The 22,300-nt window shown below is 32.3% G+C and overlaps 3 protein-coding genes across 3 annotated transcripts; 2 read left to right on the top strand and 1 right to left on the bottom strand.

Moving 5' to 3' along the window:
• The first annotated feature begins 289 nt into the window (after nt 1-289).
• On the top strand, nt 290-1,556 carry LOC7458025 (protein NUCLEAR FUSION DEFECTIVE 2). The gene is made up of 3 exons (XM_002318606.4): nt 290-501; nt 607-677; nt 940-1,556. Exons 1-3 carry the CDS (start codon nt 439-441, stop codon nt 1,343-1,345), a joined length of 540 nt encoding a protein of 179 aa, XP_002318642.1. The 5' UTR covers nt 290-438; the 3' UTR covers nt 1,346-1,556.
• Nucleotides 1,557-9,736: 8,180 nt separating this feature from the next.
• LOC7483486 (uncharacterized) lies at nt 9,737-11,002 on the top strand. The gene has a single exon (XM_002318605.4). The coding sequence runs from the start codon at nt 9,841-9,843 to the stop codon at nt 10,357-10,359; it is 519 nt and encodes a 172-aa protein (XP_002318641.1). The 5' UTR covers nt 9,737-9,840; the 3' UTR covers nt 10,360-11,002.
• A 7,304-nt stretch (nt 11,003-18,306) lies between these two features.
• On the bottom strand, nt 18,307-20,110 carry LOC7483485 (RING-H2 finger protein ATL46). The gene is made up of 2 exons (XM_024582786.2): nt 18,690-20,110; nt 18,307-18,504 (listed from the first exon to the last, which is right to left on the bottom strand). The coding sequence occupies exons 1-2, from the start codon at nt 19,764-19,766 to the stop codon at nt 18,493-18,495; spliced, it is 1,089 nt and encodes a 362-aa protein (XP_024438554.2). The 5' UTR covers nt 19,767-20,110; the 3' UTR covers nt 18,307-18,492.
• Between the last annotated feature and the right edge of the window lie 2,190 nt (nt 20,111-22,300).

Genomic DNA, 22,300 nt, shown 5'->3' with positions numbered 1-22,300 from the left:
GAATTCAAGCAGAAAAGAAGTAACTATATGCTTGGGATTTGAAATTTTTATATAAATATCATTACAGTTATTTTTTAAAATATTTTTTATTTATAAATATATTAAAATAATATTTATTTTATTTTAAAAAAATATTTTTAATATTAACATATCCAAATAATCTAAAAATATTAAAAATATATTTTTAAACTACAAATACAAACTACGTAGAGGAAAACACCTATCCAATATTTTTGCGATCATGGACCCATCCCTTCTGACCAAAACATTCGAAAGCGCCCACTGACCATACATAACCTGACATCTGACATCTCAGTTCAACCTTAAAGTCAAGCTACTTCGCATAGAAGGGAAAGTTCCCTGGAACTTAGAAGCATTAGAACGAAATCCTAAGACAAGCAACCTCAATCCTCAAAAGATCGAAAGAGGTAGTGAGAAATGGCTTCTTGTCGTTTCACTGTCTTTGCACTAGTCGTCTTGTCCACATACTCCCTTGCACAGGTATATTCAGAAACCCTATTTTTAATAACCCTAAAATGTTTTGCTTGGTCTGCTATTAAAGAGAATCAGAAGATTTCATTTACTCTGCGACTGTGATTTATGCAGTTTGGAGCATCAAGAAAACTCAAATCATCGCCGTTTGAGTCAGCACTTGACATCCTGCAGAATCAAATCGGGTAACTTTACCCTTTTTCGTTCTCTATCATAAAATTGTATTTTTGTTGCCGAGAAAATCAAATGTAAAACTGGGTTCTTTAAATGAAGTATTATATTATACATAAAAGATAAAGTTAGAAAAAAAAGGCCATAATTTGTGATAAATATAGATCCAGTTGCTATAATTGCTGTAAAGTTTCATTTTTATCCTATTGATTCTATTTCTTTTATTTCCTGATGGACCAAAAAGAAGTGTCATTGTTGTGCTTCTTCAATTTGCAGCTATACTTTCAAGAACATTGGTTATCTTCGCCGAGCAATGACACACTCGTCATTCTCTCAGGAGAACAATAAGGCATTGAGCATTCTGGGATCAAATGTGATCGACACATCTGTCTCTATGTATTACCTTGGAAAGGACATTGAAATCTCCTCGAAAGACCTTAACCGCTGGATATCAGAAAACGCTAAAGTGGACACTTCGTGTGCTGTTGATGGGATGAGACTGGGGTTGCATAGGGTAGTTAGAGTTTCTCCCAAGACTAATTCAACTGCTCCCACAGTGGTTTGCAGTGCTTTCAGGGCGATATTTGGGGCTATTGCTATTGATACCAGGAAGGTCGATGATGCTGGCTCTGTGTTTTGGAATGTTCACTGTAGTGAGGTTGGAAGAGTAATGGATATGTGAGTGAGCATTCTGTTTTCCCTGATATTAGAACATGTGTGCTAAGTTGTAGCATTTGTCCAGGTAGGGGATTCGCATTAGTGCAAGAACTATTAGTGAGTTGCTTATGGTCTTCCATATATGTTTGACTATTAGTATAGTTATGTAACTAAGATTTGGGTGCCATGATTCTGAATTTGGTAATATATATGTACTCAGAATGCCCTGTTATTTAGTTTTGCATTCTTACTCGCGTGACATTGTGTGTGCTTTAGCAATCTTGTCTGGGCTATGTTTATTTGACTAGAGTTAGGAAATCTCTGCAACATTGTGCCTTATGAGCGTGAAAGAATACTTTTTAACCAGCAGAGATGTTAATTGTCATGCCCGCTTGTCCTGTCATTCATTTACAATATAACGCTGAGTAGAAGATGCATGGCTTTTATACACCCACTCTTAACACTGTCTCTGCGCAGATGTGAGACAAATCATTTAGTTTGCTGAGTTTCACGGACAGAGATGAGCATTTCTTTTTATGGATCCTGACTTGCATTCAGAACCATTTTTAAATGTTTACCTAGTTGACGGGCTTCTTGCTAATCTAAGGAGGTAATTCCACTTAGGGACTAGCTAGAGCTTTTCAGGGAAAAAACTTGCTTAACTGGTGTGATTGAGTTACTTGTGTCTTTTACAAATTTGAATGCAACACCAAACTTCTGTCATAACTATTTGGTGACTAATTTTGGTACTAGTTATTTCCTTGACCTAACTATTTGAAGGATTCAGAAGAGGGGGGAAACAGTACTAGAAGGATACATATGGTTAAGATTGTTACGAGCAATAATCAGGGATTTTTCTGCATTTTTGGTGGTGGTACTCTCTGTATCCATCACGACACCACCCTGCATATAAGCACAAGACAAGGTTTGTTCACCGTAACATCCTCTGTTGACTCGTCCACAGTCTGGGTTTGAATCATGATACCATATACCTTCATTAGAGGCAATCCGAGGCTCCATAAATGGGAGGTTTTGTTGGTCTTGGATTCATGTAATCCCTTCAAATATATCATGTTGGAAGTTTGGGTGTGATATCCTCAACAGTAGAGACTTGGCTCTCTCCCAGTTGCCATGTTAGAATATCAAGGGGGCCTTCCCCTCCTCGTGGAGATCAATGATCAATTTCCTCTCGTGATGGCGTCAATAGAGTTACTATCCATCTCATCTCATGACAAGCTACCTAAATCTCCACAGTCTAAGAGCTAGATGTATCCATAACCTCAACTAGGGGCGCAGAGGAATTTTCCCTATCCTAGGTTATAATATAAATATATACAAATTATTTTTTAAGATTAATTATTTACTTGGATATATAAATTTATCAAGATAACAATAAAATTTTAATTAAAATACATAACACAAAATATAAAAAATAAAATAAAATTTAAAGTACATAAAATTAAAAATTAAAAATTAAAATAAATTATACTATCAAAGTTGTACCATTTGATGTTTTGTAAAATAGAATTCATCTATGATCGAATTCGAATCAATATCTTCAACAAGCTATTAACTTTAACATGACCTATATTACTAACCAAATTAAGGTTTTTTTTTTTATGGGAATACATTTGGGAAAATTGAATTGTAACCCATTAGAGTATTAAAAAAACTGAACGTATTCAAACTATTAGATTTCTAGGGTACAATCTACTGCAATGAATGTAAAACATTGAATTCAAATGAAAAGTTAGGGCTTGTAAATTTTTACATGATGATTTTACACTCTTGCGGCTCTTTGTATAGATTCTTCTTCAAAATCCAAGCTAAAATTGTATATTGTTGAGAAGAAAAAAAACTAAAACTCCAAGTTACTTGGAAGACATGTGAACCAATTAATTATTTATGTTTAGATAGGTTTGCTGTAAAAACCAAAGAGAAAGTGTGCAGCTAATTAATTATTGTTGTTTAGGTTTGCCAGGTAACACCTTATTGTTGTTTAGGTTTCCTTACACTTTGCTGTAAGGAAAGTGTAAACCAATTAATTTTTTAGGTTTGCTGGAAGAATTATTATTGTTATTAAGGTTGTTACCTGGGTTACAACCCACCTGAGCCTTGTAAAAGGCTTCGCCGTTGGCCTCAACACTAGCTCTTTTAGCCTAAGCCTCCCCTCCCCTGATTTCCTATACCTTAGATTCCTCGTTTGGATATGAAATTAAACAAAAAAAGTTAAAAAAATAATAAATATATCAAACAATGCAAAAGTATGAAGCTTTACATGCCTTGCCTGCGTACTCCTCTCCCAATATATAGTCCTTTTCTCATATGATTCACGTTGAAGTAATTAAAGGCTTTCATTAGGTTAATGCAAGCATCTTTTTTGAAGTTAGTTAGACGGAGCCTCACATTTATATCTAGTCGAGGAGTTTGCTATAAAGAGGGGCACCCCCACACCTTTTATTGCTTATCAACTCAAAACCAAACAACACCAAATATCCATACAAATCTTATTAATTTCATGAACTTATATTCAAATTTCATTCTAATTCAAATAAATCAATATCAATTCAAGCACAACCCATGAATCAAGATTTAATGTTCAAATCAACATAAACCCTACCCTAAAAATTAAAATTGCAATTCAATGCAAATTATCGAATAAAAAACACATGAATTTAAATCAAATAATGTCCAAAACAGTCCAAAAATATACACAAAATAAACAATTTGTCCCAAATTCACAATGTTATAGCAATTTGTCCAAAATGGTTTGAGTTTATAGATCGACCTTCCGAGGCGTTTGAAATATACAGGATATACTAAAATAAACATTGGAAGACCAATGAAACAGTGGCAGCATGTGTAACTTGCACCACCATCACTGTTGGTGCATGGATTCACGCGCCGCCGCTACTCAATCGTGGGTTGGTGGATCGAGTGCTTCTACACCGTCAGTGCTCCTTCACGCTCTCTAAGAAAAGAGATTTGGCCTTCCAAAGCTTTAGTCATCTTCTCATTTGTTTCTCATCACGTGATTGTTCCTCCTTTTTGGTTCTCCTTCACCATGATTGTTTCTGACAGTCTCTTTTATTGTTGTTGATCGTTAATGAAGGGTGGTTGTCGCCGAGAGTCATGAGAAAGTAAGGATTGAAGCTGGCCTTGTTATTGTTGATAGCGGCTATGAGAACTCAATGAAGATGGAAAGAGAGGGAGATTGTGAGGGGGCTTTTTTGTGTTGGATGACTTGATGGAAAAAATGGTTTTGCCTATGGAGGAGCTCTTGACGCACTATTGCTAAGAAGAAGAGATGAGATGGTTGTCTTAGGTTGCCCACGATGAAGAAGAACCAAGGTTGCTGGTGTCAGAATAAAGATTTGTGTGTGATGGATAAAATGGTAGTGGATATGAGGGAAAACATATGAGCGTTGGTTATAAAATTCTACCTAACACAAATTATAAAACGCTACAGCTATGACGGTATGTAGGATAAACCTTAAATATATACACGGGGTCAATTTTTCATCCCAAAAACAGACCTCGTGCGACAGTCTAGTCCCACTGGACTCAGCCTTTCCCTTGCCGATTCACTCGTGTTTTGCCTACGACTAGTTTGTCCCACAAACCTAAGAGATCCCCACACTCTTTCAATGTCACAAGCAAGGGGAATAACACTAATGAATATGAACAGAATAAACAACATAACATATTACAGAAACAAGTCTCAACCTTTTCATTAACTTAACTAAAGGATTACACAAAGTCCATCTTTTATATATATATATATATATATATATATATAACAAAAATTAGTTACATAGAATTACACTTTGCACTTAAGTACCATAATACTACTTTAAATACACACACAAATACAATAGTTGTCTTATACTAGAACGACTCCCCTTTTAACTATAATTTCATCATTATGATTATTGAAATTTTCTATATAAATTCATCATTATGGCCTACTCATTTCTGCACCATTAGTTCCCCTTAGGGAAACTTACTAAATTTATATAACTAATCCCTGCTAGAGCTGCTGATTTAGTTTATTTTAATCAAACCTCGATCTTGTGACGATTTTAACCTCTTCTAATATGGACTCCGATTGCTTAATTGCTTTTTTAAAATTGATGAGTTTAACCCTATCCAACACTCATACAATCAATAGCCCCTATTCATACAATTAACTTTTATCCTTTTTAAACCAAGATCCTCCGCTCATACAACCAACTGGATTCTTTTCTTTTTTTTTATTTTTTCTTTTTCTAAATCATTAACTACTGCTCATACGACAAACTTAATTATTTCCGCAAGTTTTGAGCCCCCGCTCTTACAACCAACTTAACTATTTTCCCAAGTTAATAGGCTTTTCTCATGCGGCCGACTTATTTCTTTCCCAACATGGTTTTCTACATTTCCTTTTAAGATGCATTTTACATATAAACATAAACTTTGCATTGACTATAAATAAAAAGGTGAGGTGACGAGCACTTATATGAAAATTTAATAGTATGTGCTCCCTCAACCACTGGTCTAACCTTGGATGCCCCTCCTGATTTTCAAGGAAATATTTCCAATTAGTATCTAATTCACTTTAACCTATTTTTCAAACTTGCTAAACACATGATTATTCCTCACATTTTTTAAACAAAATATATATTCTTTCTTTACCACTTGTTTGTATCTCAATACAATTTAACATTTTTCATATTACTCATTTGTATTTACATGTCATTTCACATTTTTCTTACTATCATTTAACATCTAACATCTATTTCTCATTTTCCATATTACCAATTTGTTAACCCACAACCCAATATAAATAACCATTTAATCACACTTCGTAATTTATTATAAGCATACCTCATCATTAAAACAATAACATTACATAATTTCATCAATTTTCATACTTTTCTTTTTACCTTATACAAAAATAACCCAATGTCTAAACATTTTATTTCATATGGATCTCAATCATGCCTAAACACAAACCCATCATTTTAACAAACACATCATTTCCATAATTTCATTAGAACATCAATTCGAATACAGTTTGTCCAATCTTTCATATTTCTATCATTATACATATCACACAACTTCCATAATTTTATTAGAACATAAAAATCTCATTATAATCTATTCAATCTTTCACATTTCTATCATTAAACCAAACACACAACTTTCATAACATTCTTAGAACATAGATTTCAACATAATTTGTACAATTTATCGTATTTCCATCATTACATCCATATTATATTAAGTAAACTTCTAATTATCTACCTTACAACATTTGAAATCAATCACAAGCATTATCTATATCATTAGAATACCAAAAACAACATGAATTAATCACATTTCTAATTTCTCCAAATTTTCACTAATTCCCTGAAATTGGTTTTCAATTTCTTCCCTAGTCAAGTTGCATACATTATATTTACTCACTAATTAACAAACATAAACCCTGAAATTCAAAGATTTGAGGGTTTTTTAATTCTAGATGTTAATTAGCCAAATTGAACATTTCCTATGATATTTTCATAACCCAACACCAATAAAAATCAACCCAATCAACGTTCCAATATAAAATATAATAAACCCTAAAATTTGTAAATTGAGGATTTTGAAACCCAAAATTAACATCCAACTAAGAGTTGAAATTAATTGGTTAGAACCTCTTAACACAACCAAATGCAATTGACTGTGTTTCTTGCAAAGATTCCAACGTTCTTCCCTTCCTCTTCAAGTTTTTGTACACTTTCCCTCTCTAACTCCCAAGCTTCCAACCCCTCGGTGTAATTTGATTTGTTATAGTGGATAGAAATCATCTAATCATGCTCCTATGCCCATAAGTAGTTTCGGAGAAAGGAGGAGAAAAATCAAAATTTCCAAGTCTCCATCAATTGCCATGGCCAGCGGGTTTAATAGAGGAAGGAGTAAGATTTTTTCCAAAAATTATGATAATATCACTCATTTTATACCATGATATTTTCTTCAAAACTCCAATCACTAATATTTTTGTTGTTAATATTTTTATTTATTTTTACTTGAGATTTTAACTAATTTACAAATAGTTTTTTTTTCTCTCTAATCATAAAAGTTTTTTCTCACTTTTTTTTTTCAATTAAAAATATCGATAATCAGCATGGGTTTTACAATCGTAATCATGTTTATTAGTCATGTCATCGATTTTAAAGATTAACACAAGTCAGTATAACGTATCATTATTTTTTTATTTTACTCATTGAATTTTTTATTTTTTGCAATTAAATACATTGAGATTTCATTGTTTCCCATTTGAACTAGAGTTAGACAATGGTTAAAATGACAGCTAACTTTACTTCTTTTTTTTTTTTAAAAAAAAAAGAGTAATTATTTGGCAAGCTGACTAGTTTGTTTCTTTGAACCGTTAGGTCGACCAAACGACATCAGATTTTTATTTATTTATGGCATGCATGAAAAATTGCTGCCCATGAATTTTTTTTTAGTTTAATGTGGGTGTTCGGGCCAGCTTACACGCACCTAAAGTTAATGACCATGTAAGCCTCCAGTGACCATCATATAAGCAATCACAGGGTTCGAATCTGAGACCACAGAAAAAACAAACTTTTTAATCCTAAATTTTTACTAATATTTCCGAAGCAGAGCGCGGACCGAACTACTGGTGATACCAAAATTTCCACAAAAGTGCATTAGACAAAGTTCATAAAGCGGTATCATCCCGCTTTCCTGTCCGTTTGATGATACAGCTGGCTCCGCAATGATAAAATCAAATGGACTCTCGGTGATATTCAATCAATTTTTCTGGTAATGACACCTCATCTGGACCCCACTAAGAAGTCCACCCAACGTCTCTCGAAAAGTACCTGATTACCTCCTCTGTTCATTCCCCACCCAGGGGCCCACAATCACGCTCGAGCAATTAACAGCATAATTAATTATCAGATAATGCTCTTAAATCCACGCTTATCTCTCATAAAAGCCAAAAATATAGGCTCAGACACAGCCCATCGATTACACTTTTCACGGGTGTGTTTGCCATTTTGAAAAGTAATTTTTTAAAAATTATTTTTTAAATATTTTTGGATTTATTTATTATTAAAAAACATTAATCAACAAAAAATACTTTTTGATCATTTTTTAATTAAAAAAAAATTTAACTTGGTTTTTATAAAAATATTTTTCTTTTATTTTGAGCGGAAAACATTTTCTGAAAGTTGTGAGAAATTTAGAAATATCATATTATTTGCTGATTATATCAAATTTGGTCCTCAAACTTTTAATTGCTATATATATATATATATATATATATTTTGTTTTGAATATTTGTTTTTCAATTTCATCCATAAGAATTTAATTTTTATATTAACTTTAGTTCTTATTTTTATAATTATTATTTGTTTTTCCCTTATCATTTTTTAATTGAAATTTTTTATCTATCAAATTTGATCCTTATTCTTTTGATTGTTATTTATTTTATTTGAAATAATTTATGAAATGTTAATTATTATTATTTTAATTTCTTCATATTTCAATTTTTTTATTTTTTAGATTTGATCTCTATTATTTTGATTATTATTTATTTTATTTGAGATAATTTATGAAATTATATATTTTTTCAATTTTATTCTCATTCAACTTTTTAATTTGTAAGATTTGTTCTTCATTATTTTAAAAAAATTGAAAAAAATAAAATATTAATAAATTATTTTCCAGTTTATTTTTCATAACGTAACCAAATACTGAAAAATATTTTCCAACTTATTTTCCATTACACTACCAATTATCAAAAAATAATTAACTTTTCTAAAATTAATTTTCCTGAAATTCACTTTCCAAAAAAAATTATTTTCTAGCAAACAAACGGAACCTAAAAAGAAAAGGAAAGGCAAGCCTACAACTTAGCCCTCCATTTATACAGCTGAATTGCAACCAGGTCCTCGGAGTTCAAAATTAAGGAGATTACCCAACAGTTACAAAAGAAAAAAGAACCATTAATTAATTATACGTCCCTGCAGAAAAATAACAAACTTAAATTTTATAGTCAAAACTAGTAAAAAATTTAAGTTTTTCCTTCCCTAGAAAATTATTCTAATTTTGATCCCCTAGAAAATTATCGTAGCTCTGCTCCTAAGAAACCATACATTCTGCTTGTAAATTTACGAAGGTGTTTTTTTGTTTTAAAGTATTTTTAAAAAAATTGAATTTTTTTTATTTTTTTATTTTAAATTAATTTTTAAAATTTTTTCAATGTATTAATATCAAAAATTATTTTTAAAAAATAAAAAACTTATTTTAATACATTTTTAAATAAATAATACTTTAAAAAACTACATATTCACTCTCCTAAACACTTGAAAGGATTTTATATTCGTGGTTTCTCCAAAATAAATAATTATAAAGTAAGATTCAAATCTTCCTTCACTGGCAGCTGTCAGTTCCCGGTATCTTTCCGTTGCGTCTCTCTAGCATTTAAAGATCACTCTCTCGTGAAGAGAGAGAATTCGATCAATCGAAATGGCCTTTAGAGAGGTAGAACCGATCCCAGAAGAAACGACGTCGAATTCTCTCCTAACAAACACACGCTGCGGCTTCCTTTTTCCCTGCTTTTCTTCCCGACGATCCTCCAGCGTCGGATTATCCTTCTGGGAGCGAATCAAATCATCACCTTCATCAAACGGCGATGACCCTCATCCTAATCAATGGTGGTCCAAGGGGATGAGAGCGTTTAAGAAGATAAGAGAGTGGTCAGAAGTTGTTGCGGGTCCGAAGTGGAAAACTTTCATTCGGAGATTCAATAGAAATAAAAACAGCGGCAGCGGTAACGGAAGGCACCATGGGAAATTCCAGTACGATCCCTTTAGTTATTCGCTGAATTTCGATGAAGGACCAGGAGGACAGAATGGAAATCTCGATGACTTGGATGATTATAATGGTTTTCGCGATTTCTCCTCCCGTTACGCCTCCGTTTCTGCTTCTGGTCGGCCGGTTGCTGTGGATGCGTCGAAGAGTAAAGATGTGGCGGTTATGGTTTGAGAGGAGAGGAGAAGAGAAGAGAAGGGAAGGGAAGTGAAGCGCGCGCGCGCCGTGGATGCTAGCATTCGCTGAGGAGGGTCACAGATGGAGTGGAGTGTGTGTTGACTCCGTGACGTAGGCGCAGTCATGAAACGCGGCCGTTCAAATGGTATTTTATAAAAATTTAATTTTTTATTGAAAATTAATTTTTATATGCCAATATTAAAAATATTTTTTTTAAAGAAAAAATATATTTTTTAAAAAAACAATTTACATATTCTCAAACACCTAAAATAGCAGCGTGAACTCTCCTACTAGCTGTACCCACAATATTGTGGTGGAGGATTTTCTCAAAAGATTTTTAAAAAAAATTAAAAAAGTTTTATTTCCTAAACTTTTTGGTTAATTTATTGAAATAGGATATAGCAAGACGACGGTGATAAGACAAGGACATGCATGCGTGTTAGGATTAAAGAGAGAGGGTTTGGTTGGCTTCTTTGCTTTATAAATGTATTTTTTTTTTTTTATAAAATGGGTTTCTTCTTCCGACAATATTCTGGTATTGCCTCTCTTGCTTGCTGTGTACGTAACAAAAAAAAAATATTTATGGTGATGTTGTGTTATGCGGATGATAAATGGGTAATTAAAGATTTATTTTTTTTAACTTTATTTATTCTTATTATCATAGTTTTGAAATCCGGCCCGGCGGGTCGACCCGGGACTGGAACCGGGCCGGGTTGATGAAAAAATTAGAAAAGTCATGACCCGGTGTGACCCAGCCGACCCGGTTGACCCGGCAAAACCCGGTCAAAAACTCGGTTGCAACCTGTTGATTTTTTTTTACTAAAACGACATCGTTTTGAATTTTTTAAAAATAGGGATTGACCCGGTCAAGACCCGGAACCCGGGCCTTGGACCGGGCCAGGTTTAAAAATTATGCATATTATCAATCAACAAAAAGTTAAATATTCATATTTTAAAAAAAAAATATTATTCATCACTCAATAAATATAAATGTAAATTAGGTTGAGGGTATCTTCCGGGATAACATTCATTGACGTATATGTAAGCTGTTCCAAACTGGATATTCATGATTATATATATATATATATATATATATATATATATATATATATATATAAAAACAACGCCATTTCTTCTATTTTTATAATCATTACTGCGTTTATGTTTATCAATAAAATCTTCTTTTAACATATTTAAATAGTAACTATTTCTCTTATAAAACATTTTCTTGGCGGAACAAATCCTGAAATTGCGTTTAATCATTTTTAACTACCCTAATTAGAATAATCAATAGGTTAAATAAATAATTAAATGACGGGATATTTCTATGGAAAAGTATTTGCAAATTTTGAAGTAAATAATGGTGAGGGTCTGCGAAAATGAACCAAACACTTCCTTTTGGGTAAATAATTGGATCCTTCGTAGATAATGATGAGAGGATAAGGAGGAAATGCTTTATTCCTTTGCTTTAAGACAAGTTGACTCACAATTCACAAAGGGGCGTTATGGCCTATCATTAGGACGACGAAAAGCATTCCAAATTAACAGAGTCTTCCTTATTATTTCTTCAGACATATCTTAGCTTGAAATTTGAAGGTAGATCGATGCCATCGAAGATCGAACCACTGACCAGAAGGGGACTAGAAATCCGTTGGCTCGAGTAGTTTGGTTGATTAGACAAAAGGTAGTAATAAGTTTCTTAATGTTTATCGAAATATTCTGCCTTCGGACGCTCCAACAACTCTCTGCGCCTGAGGGCTTGCCCAAATGCCTGAGCTGACCTAGGCGAGCAGCCCAGCTCTGGCATCTCGGAAATCTCACAGCATCGAATGATAGATTCAGCATTCAAGTCAAGAAAACAGAGTAATTCATTTTCGACAATTTTAATATCAGTGATTTGGCATTTTAATCTCATGGTTAAATTCAATTCGTTATTTAGCATATTCATTCGTATAAATTACAAAAATCATTAAGTTATGATTTATGTTTTTAATTTCTACTAAAATTTTAATAGAATCTCCTTTATCCGAGTCACAAAACAGTTAATCAATCAATCAATTCATAATAGTACACACCTAGTGAAATTCATTGAGTACAACAAATAAAAATTGAGCTTAACTTTTAGAAAACATTTCATTACAAGAACAACATTGCAAGTATGTATTCATATTACAATCCCTATCCATTTGAATTACAATATACTACTATGAATCTACCTAATATTGTAACTAAGAAAATTAGAGCTCTGTCTCAATAGGTGATATTTCAGATCATGAACCTATAAAACATATAAATTTAAATAAGATATCTATCGCAATCCAATAAAGGTATGTCAGATACAACATGCACATGATTCTTCATGAAACAAATCTCCATAATTTCTTTCTGTAATAATAGAATTGACTCATTTTCAATAATCTCTACTAACCTTGAGTATTGTATAGTCATCTCGTCAAGGTAATTTTAAAATTTATCTTCCTATCCAGAAGTTGCACCTCGTACAGAAATCCATCTTGATAACTTTATCCATTGAAGCTCACCCCAAGGTTTTATTGATGGTAAAGGCTAATTCCACACATCTTACCATATACCATGTTTTTATCGAGGGTAAATTATCCTTTATACTCTTTACTTTGTATGTTCTTTAAGGAATCAAACCCTTTACCAGTATTACCCAACAATTCCAAATAAGTATAACCAATAATTTATTGATTTTTATTTTCCATAAAAAATCTTTAACATTGATTTAACTTGATTCAGTTTGAGTCAACACATCGTTGGTCGTTCATCTTATAATAAACTTTTGTGTACACGTTCTTACATGCCTCCATACACTTATCTATCATTTTGATTGACCATCATATAGCCTGAAATATGCAAACATAAATGCCTATGTTATTGCCCTATTTGGCCATCAAGATAGTTCTCAAATCTCTTACCACATAGTACCCTAATTAGCCTATACTTATGCCCTTCTACATGATCAAACAACCACCCTTCTTTTCATGAGTACACCATAGAAAACACCTTCATTCAACAACGCCACATTGTTCAAATCAATCATTGGTTATAACTCATCTTATTATCGTTGCAATCCTTAGAGTTCTCATGCATACATTGTTCAAAACAACATTTGAAATGCATCTGATTGTTGTTACTTAATAGCTCTCTGACTCATATAATATGATGTCAAAACAACCTACAAATTATGCCCCAAATGTAGCCTAAAACACAACACATTTAGTATAATTAGTCACCACCCCCATGATAGACTACCCAATAGGTTTTAATATTGTTATCTTCTAATACTACTAGTCTTCCTTATTGCTATGAAAATCCAAAATAAATTGAATATTAAATCACTGGTTTCTCTTGTCCTCACTTTAAGGTTGACTCATCAACCTTTTCTATTCATGTGGTTAGATACACAACTTTCATCCAATCCATTTTATATTCCATATTCCATATTCTTTTCTTTCTTTTTCTTTTTCTCATTTTTCCTCGATTCTCAATTCAACCTACATTTGTTGTATTTTCAGCAATTTTATTCTGAATACCAATAATCTTACTTTTTATCTATACTTTTTAATTATCTAGTCCACCTTGAACGTCTATCATCATTGACGCTAAATTAATCTCAACCATCCAACATGAAGGCCAATTATTTCTGGCTTTCTCTCATAAATGTCATTAACTCTAACTAACCATTACGGTTGCTAACAACTCCAGCTATCCCTCAAGGATGCCAATAAATCATGCTAACCCTTATGATTTTTAACAACTCCAACTACTCCTCATGGATGCAAATAAAACCAGCTAACCCTTACAATTGCCAACAACTTTGGATATCCCTTTAGGATGCTAATAAATCCGGCTAACCCTTATGATCACCTATAACTCCGACTATACCATCTGAAAACCAATAAATCTGGCTAATCCTTATGGTTGCCAATAACTCCGGCTATCCCTTATGAATGCCAATAAATTCAACTAACCCTTATGATTGCCAATAATTATGGCTATCCTTCAAGGATACCAATAAATTCAGCTAACCTTTATGGTTGCCAACAACTCTGGCTGTTCTTCAAGAATGCAAATAAATCTGGCTAACCCTTATAGTTACCAATAACTTGGTGTAACATCACTAACTTTTAAACACATTCATAACAATTTTTATAACAATTTTTTATTTTGGTCCAAATATTCATTTTTTAATCATTGAATTTGAGAAAGTAAAGAGAAACTCATTAAAAAATGGTGATAGAAAAAGAAATTTATTGGTTATCATGAGCTGGGAACCAAAATGACCAAGCTTGGTGTTAAGGGGTTTCTTTTGACGAGAGGAGTTTAATGGTGGTAGTTTTTTCTTTTATCTTCATCTTGCTTGAAAAAGTAGAATGGTCTCGAGAGGGAATTATTTGAGTTTGATTTTGTTTTTTTTTATAGTTTTTTTTTTGGAGTTTTTTCTTGCTTAAGAAATTGGTTTTGGATGGTTCTGAGAGTGTTTATTAGGTGTTTTAATTGAAAATAGATTTTTTTGGTAAAAAAACAGCCTCCTTGATTTTCTAGTCAACATACATCGTGTTATTTGCACAGTAGGTGACACGTCATCTATTACCTTTTTTTTCAAAAAAATATGCCATTTGCCCCTTAACAAAAGAAGAAAAACAAAATATTCCCTAGGCAGGGGAGCTTAGGCTAGTTGGCCCACGTTATTGGGCGTTGTTTAAAGCCCAGACACCTAACCTAGCCATTGTTTTTTCATTGTTCCTTTTTTATTTTCCTTTTTTATTTTCTAATTTCTTTATCCAAATTGGGTTTGTAATAAGTTTTTTTATTTCCTTTTGCCTCCATTTTCATCAATTTACATTTGATTGATTTTGAGTTGGTTTTTATAATTTGTTTCGGTTTACTTTCTATAAGGTTATTTCATTCTCAAACAAACACCCCGTCATTTGGTTTGTACATTATTTTGCTAGTATATATTTTTGTTATTATACAATTAAGTAAAAAAGAGTTTTTTAAAAAAATTATCAAACCTAGTGAGTCCATGATCCAAGTCATGGGATTGGAGGGTTAAGCTATGAAGTCTTGATCAATTTAATATGTCGTTATCTCAATATTTTAAAAAATAACGTTTTGAAAAATTTTAAAGCTTTTTACTTGTTATCTGGTTGTTTTTAAATATATTAAGGTTGATCGGGTCATATCAAGACAAATCCTATATGATTTAGTTTTAAACTCAAACTAGATAAGGAGTCGGATAAAAAAATTTTAAAATTGACTCAATAAATAAAGTTTAATAACAACAATAAATAGTTTATTTGCAATCCAAAACTTTTTTAACATTAAAAAAAATAATTTTGATCCGAAATTTAGAGTGTAAACTAGTGTATAAGAAAAAGAATATGTTTCCACATCACCTCCACATCAACATGCTACTAGTGGCTGCATCTAGACACAAAAGTAACGATCGCCTGCTTTTTTGGTCTGTACAGCACGGGAGATCGATCATATATTCCAGAGTTCAGGCCTACTTAGATGATGAAATCTTTCTTCGCGAATATAATTAAAAGATTGACTTTGTAGTAAAGATGGAAAAAGGTCAAAAAACATGAATTGGATGAAAAGGCTCTCCAAATCCTTAGCCAGAATATCACTTTAGAACATATTTTAAGACTAATAATTTTAGCACAGTTCACATCAATCACGAGTGTAAGCGCAATCAGAACAACACAAAAAATCCCTTGCGACAATCTTTGAAGTTACAGTAAGCCATGTGATTTCTAGATAAAGAAAAATGATGGTAGTAGCAGGGAGCCATCTGCCATGGCCACAGATCTGGGCATTCTAGGGAGGTCATCATGTTCTATACAGGACTCATTACCCCCACCACGCAGTTTTATTGCAATGACCTCGCGCAGTGTTATAAGCTTATCCCATAGCTTTTCTAAGAGGAGTTTGAGAGGTGAAATGTCATATTTTCAATCAGCAGAACATTTTAAATAGTTGCTCCAATTTTTATTTCTCTTACCTTTATTTTTATTCAATTTTATTCTTTAATGTTGAGTTTTTTTTGAATTTTTTTTTTAATTTCATCCTTAAACATTTGATTTATTTTTAATTGATTTCATAGTCCCCAAGGGGCGTAGCGTGATGGCAAAGGGCTTGAGACCTGTACAGCAGGTCTCGAGTTCGAGTCAAGGCGTGCACCTCTGGTAAGAGCCTGGGACAGCTGGGGTTTTACTCGCTCACCTGGACCCACAAAGTGCCCTTTTCAAGGGGTGAGGTTTCCTCGAATCCAAAAAAAAAAAAGATTTCATAGTTATTTTATTTTGTTTTCTATGAAGTTATAGTCGTCTCAAATAAATGTCTTGTCATTTTGTATGTGCTTGGTTTTGCAAGTATTTGTTCTTGTTGTTGTTTTTTTCTTGACTTTCAAATAGTCTTTGTATACTTATCAAGTCAATCGGGTCTCAACAAGTTAACTCCCCTATTATTATTATTTTTTACTAGAAAACACAAAACACTTTATCAATATCTACCCTTTTTTTTTTACTTTAAAAAAAATTAATTTGACCCGTAGCATAGTCTGGACCAATAAATCTCTAGTTGTTGTATATGTCAAGGGTAAAACATATATTTTTATATTTTGTTTTGTTTTGTCTACCATTAACTAAATAAAATATAAAAATAATTATTTTATCTTATATTTAATTATCAAACACAATTACATCTTCATTTCATATTCCATCTCGTTTTTTTTTTTTTTTCTTTTATAGTTGTCTTCGTTACTTCTATTCTAGAATAGGAATCAAATCCTATCTAAATTGCTTGCAGTTCAACAATTGAGTGATGAGAAAGGACTCTCTAACGAACAGGAAAAAAAAAAAAGAGCAAGGGAGATTTTTTTTTTTACAAAAATATAAATTATAAACAGCAAACTTCAAATTTAGGTAGGCCAGCCAACTATGATGGCATTAAATAGGAATAATAATGGATATTTATAGGTTGAGTTTCTATTATATATATTATTTATTAGGTAAATATTTAGATAGTAATATATTATTCATTAGATTTTAGATATTCATTAATTCTATTTATTATTTAACATAAATAAAAAATTTAATATATATATATATATATATATATATAGAGAGAGAGAGAGAGAGAGATTTTATCTATTATATATATGAGATAAAACAATTATCAGAAAAACTTATCTATTCAGGTTGATTCCAAGGGAATTCACAAGTAGGTTTAATTTGCCACCTGCCAATAAAGAAAAGAAGACCATGTAAATCACTTTTGAAGGCAAATTTTCTAGCCCGTGTTATGGATTTTGGGTGTTCGTGGTTGTGTTGAATTTCTGCATCTGAAATGCCCGAGATTGAATCTGGGTTTTTTCTTAATTTGATTTTTTAAATAATTAAAATTTTTAATATTTTTATATCGTTTTTAATATGATAATATTAAAAATAAATTTTAAAAAATAAAAAATATTATTTAATATATTTTCATGTAAAAAAAACTTTTAAAAACAATCTCTCCTCAAGCATGACAGAAAGGAAAACAGATTTTGCTGAACACTCGACCCAGCTTATTAATTTTGAAAGCTGTGGTCCTTGTGAAATTTGCATCAGAGTGGGGGCAATGCAAGTGGGGGTACTGCTGCATTCTCATGTCTTTTTTGAACAGTTGCATTCTCACGTCAATATCCAATTTTTCATGCTATTCACTCATTCCAAGGTTCTCAGCTTTTTTAAAAAAAAATTAGTTGGATGATCAGATTAGTTTAAATCTAGCTCGACTAATTTTATTAGTTCTAAAATTAATGATTATATATAAGCTTTGAGTAACTCGAACCGGACCTCAGAACTGAAATTTGTGCTGGTCAGCTGATCCGGATTCTTCAGACTTGAAAATTCCTGATGTTATACAGGATTTACTTAAGTGATCAAACTTATAGGCAATAAAATTACAGAAATGGGATACTATAACCCTAGCTTGTTTCTATTTTCCGTGAACCAAACCAATTCTGGGTTTCGAGATATTTAGATCACTTAAGATTATGGATGAGTGATCACAGGCGACCACTCCACGTCTCTCGTGTAACATTTTCATCTCAACTCATAAGCACTCCTGCAGTATTTTACATGACAATATTCAATGGGCGTCCTCAGCTAAAATAATGAATTAATAGTACATAACATGGAGGAAGATACATACAAATTGATCAATCAAGAAAGGGCAAAATAGTTTAGTGAGTGAATAGTTTATATATCTCTTACAATTTCAGTACTGGTATCATTGATTGGTAAACCTACAGCAACAGAAGACGAAGATGACATATCCATATGAATGCTTGAAGAAGTTGGAAATCTGCTCTTCTTAGACCACAGCCAAATCTTGGAAACTGAGAAGCTATCACCTCTTGTCCTACCTCTGATTTTCTTGTCTTCCAAATCCCCGTCAGTTGAAGGGCATCCATTATCTCCTCCTCTGCCGTTAAGATTACCTTGAGACAAGGCCACTTGCAAATTGGATTCACCTTCCACATACTGAACTGTCCCCATTGAGTAACATCTCCTAGCATCCAAATTACACCTGCTGGTCTCTCCATGTTGTTTCTCTCCAATACCTTCCCCGTCATTCAAAGTTCTGAACTTGCCAAGTCGCACTGAAAATACCCTCTTTTCACCATCACTTTTGTCCTCCACAATGGTAGCTGATTTTTGACAATTGACAGATCCACACTCTTCTTCACAAGAGAATCCATTTGATAATTCCCTTGAGAGATCAAAATTGAACAGTGGGTTTTCCATTGGAAGACTAGAGCCCGAAAGGGTCCCTCTACAAAGAGGGCAAGTTGAGTTTGAGAGAAGCCAGGTATCTATGCAGTTAATGTGAAAAGCATGACTACACAGAGGAAGCAACCTGAGCCTTTCTTGGTCTGCGAATTCACAGAGACAAACTGCACAATCAAATGGCTCCTTTAAACCCATGATGTCTTCGTAATAAAACACAGGTAGAGCATCAATGAAAGCTTGGTCTAGACCTGAATCATGCAAGCGAAAGAGCTGTTGAAGCTGTCTTTGTAGAGAATGAGACCCTGAGGTTTCTGGGTACCTATTGGAATGATAAATTGGGGAAAAAGATGCCCTCTTTAGGAGAAATCTAACAAGTAAATGAAGAAGACCAGAAACAAAGAAAACAACAGCAAAAATTACTATAACCAAAAGAAGCACTGGACTCAATTTGTTAAAAGAAGATGATGGTGGGGTTGATTCTTTCTCATAGTTGAGACTATTGTAAGGAGTTGAGATTGATGGGGGAGGTGTTAGAGGAGTTGGGTTTATTGTAAAACCATCCTTTTGTTTCACATCAAATAGAACTCTACACATTTTAGCAGATGAGTGCGCTCAAGAACAACACTTTCTCATGAGTAATTCGAGTTCAGTCTGTTCCGACTTCTGACAGCCCTTTAGAACTGAAATTGGTTGCCCTCATATAAACATTCTTGCTTCAATTGAGATTGTAGAGGATAAAAAGGAGTGCACAAACAAGCTAAGAACATATTCTTAAGGAGGAATTGAGTGTGCTGTGAGGAAATTCTTTAGCTCTTAAATGAGGATTATGTGGTAAAAAAAAGAAAACTGTCTTTTAAGTTTTGACAAAGTGTGAGCGCTGAGGGCTTATGCTTTTGCATAATGATAACTTAAAAGACGGTAAGGTAGGGTTTTCCAGGAACCAGCCTTTTTACACATACATCACCAAAAGTGTGCAAGAAATTGTATTCGGTTGGTCATTTGGTGATGACGGGGGCTTGTCTTTAATTTCTGAAATTTTTTTTTTTTGTTTTCAAACAGCGAACCAAGCTTGTGTATCTAGCGAAACCATCTTCACTACCACCATAACTGTCATCACCGACCATCTACACATTATAAAAACAAGGTAAAACATTTGCATCGTTTATTAGTTTGATGAGTTTAATTATTGAATTAATAATTTTTGTGTTTTGATTTAATTTAGTATTTGTGTTGTGTTTGATAATTAGATTATTTTAGGTTTTGAATGTTGAAATTATATATTGTTAATACAGTTGATGTTCTTTATGGAATCAATTAGACTTAAATTAGAGAAACTAGAGTTTAAATTGATTATTGGGTTAGTTGTCATATCTAATTATATTGTTTGAATTGATATAAATTTTGTTTTAATTGATGCAATTAGATAGGCTTTTAATCAATTAATTTTATTAATAAAGTCATGGTCGAAATCGTAGCAACTAGAGTTTGCGTTGAATTTTTGTATAAATTATCGTAATTGTAGATTCTATTCAGTTAAGATCATTTACTTTTTAATTAATATTCAATTGTTGTAATTTAATTTTCAATTTTAAAAATTGTTCAATTGATAAGTTGTAAAAATTATCATAATTAAAATTTTGCAATTAATTATAGTTTTATTTCTATTATTAATAGTTCGGATAGGCACATTGATTATAATTGAATGATCCACCATCTCTGGCATATATCGATGTGGGATGTATGAAGAAATTTTATTTTTAGAGATATGCATTCTGTAATTTCTGAGGAGAAATACATGGGCTGGTACTTGAGTATAACACGCCGAATCATTACACCTAACCCAATGTAAGTTCCTCCACGCGAGGAAATGGAGTGTAAGTCACATGCATGTCGAACTCAAAATGTTATAAGTATTTGTTACTTTTTATAGGTTTTGACAAAATCGTTTTATTTTATTTATGGATTAATAATTTGATTTGCTTCATATTAGGTTAGACAATTGTTACATGATGGTCGACATATTGCGGCTAATCATCGTGATCTCGAGATGATGATGATGAACTTACTTGTTATTATACATCTTCTTGGTTCGAGACATATCGTACAACACTTGACCTGTTAGAAGAGACATTGAGCCTAGATGATGTTGTTTTAGAGGATGAGATCACACAGACAAGTGAGAGTTGTATTATTGATGAGGTTGGTTCATTCACTCATCGTTGCAGAAGACATAAATAGCTTCATATATGTTATTATGTTGTATATAATTATGTTGTGTTATTTTTCCAATTAAGAGTTATTTTTATTATTAATAGTTTTGTAATATTGATTTTGCTAACTGTCATGTTGATTTTAAAGTTGTTTTACATATTTTGCATTTTTCATACTTGGTTTATATAAACATGATTTAATATTGTCAAAAAATAGACAACCATGTGAGCAAGTTGTTTAAAATTTCAAATCATTCATTAACAACTTAACGAAAGCACAAATAAAATAATGTTTAAAAAACACACACATTAATTTAGGATTATAATTAACAAATAAAAATGATATTAAAATATCACATTTTGAATCATGGGTTTGAGGTTTGATAATTTACGGTCTTGTTTGGCTTTTGGTTGTGGTTGTTTAGACTTAGTTTTGTATGAAAATTGGGTTTAGGACACAATCGCTATTCTCATTAGTGGTTGCTTAGCAGTTCTAAACGACTGCTAATGATAATAATGATTGTTTAATAAAACACTAATTGTAATAGCGGTTGTTACCATTAGTAGTTTTAAACAACTGCTATTATTATTTATAGTTATTAATAAAACCTCATTTTTCAATAACAGTTAAGTCAAAAATATGTTATTTTCTAAACACTTTTCTTTCTTGTATTATTTTCCAAAAACTTTTATCAAACTATTCTAGTTTAATAAAAAAAAAACCTGAATTTATATGAGGCAGAGTTTTTCACCCAAGGGATTTTTAATTTGTCTGTTATATTACACTGTTAGAGGGAAGAAGGGGGTGGTAACTAGGAGTGGTTGTAGAGGAGTGTGAGCTGTTTGCCCATCTTGATTATGATAATTTGCAATAGGCACTAAAGGGTTTACCATTTTCACATGGAGACTTTGTGATTG

Source organism: Populus trichocarpa, chromosome 12, assembly GCF_000002775.5.
Source record: "Populus trichocarpa isolate Nisqually-1 chromosome 12, P.trichocarpa_v4.1, whole genome shotgun sequence".
Classification (NCBI taxonomy): domain Eukaryota; kingdom Viridiplantae; phylum Streptophyta; class Magnoliopsida; order Malpighiales; family Salicaceae; genus Populus; species Populus trichocarpa.
The sequence above is the reverse complement of the archived record's forward strand: the minus strand, read 5'-3'. Positions and strand labels throughout refer to the sequence as shown.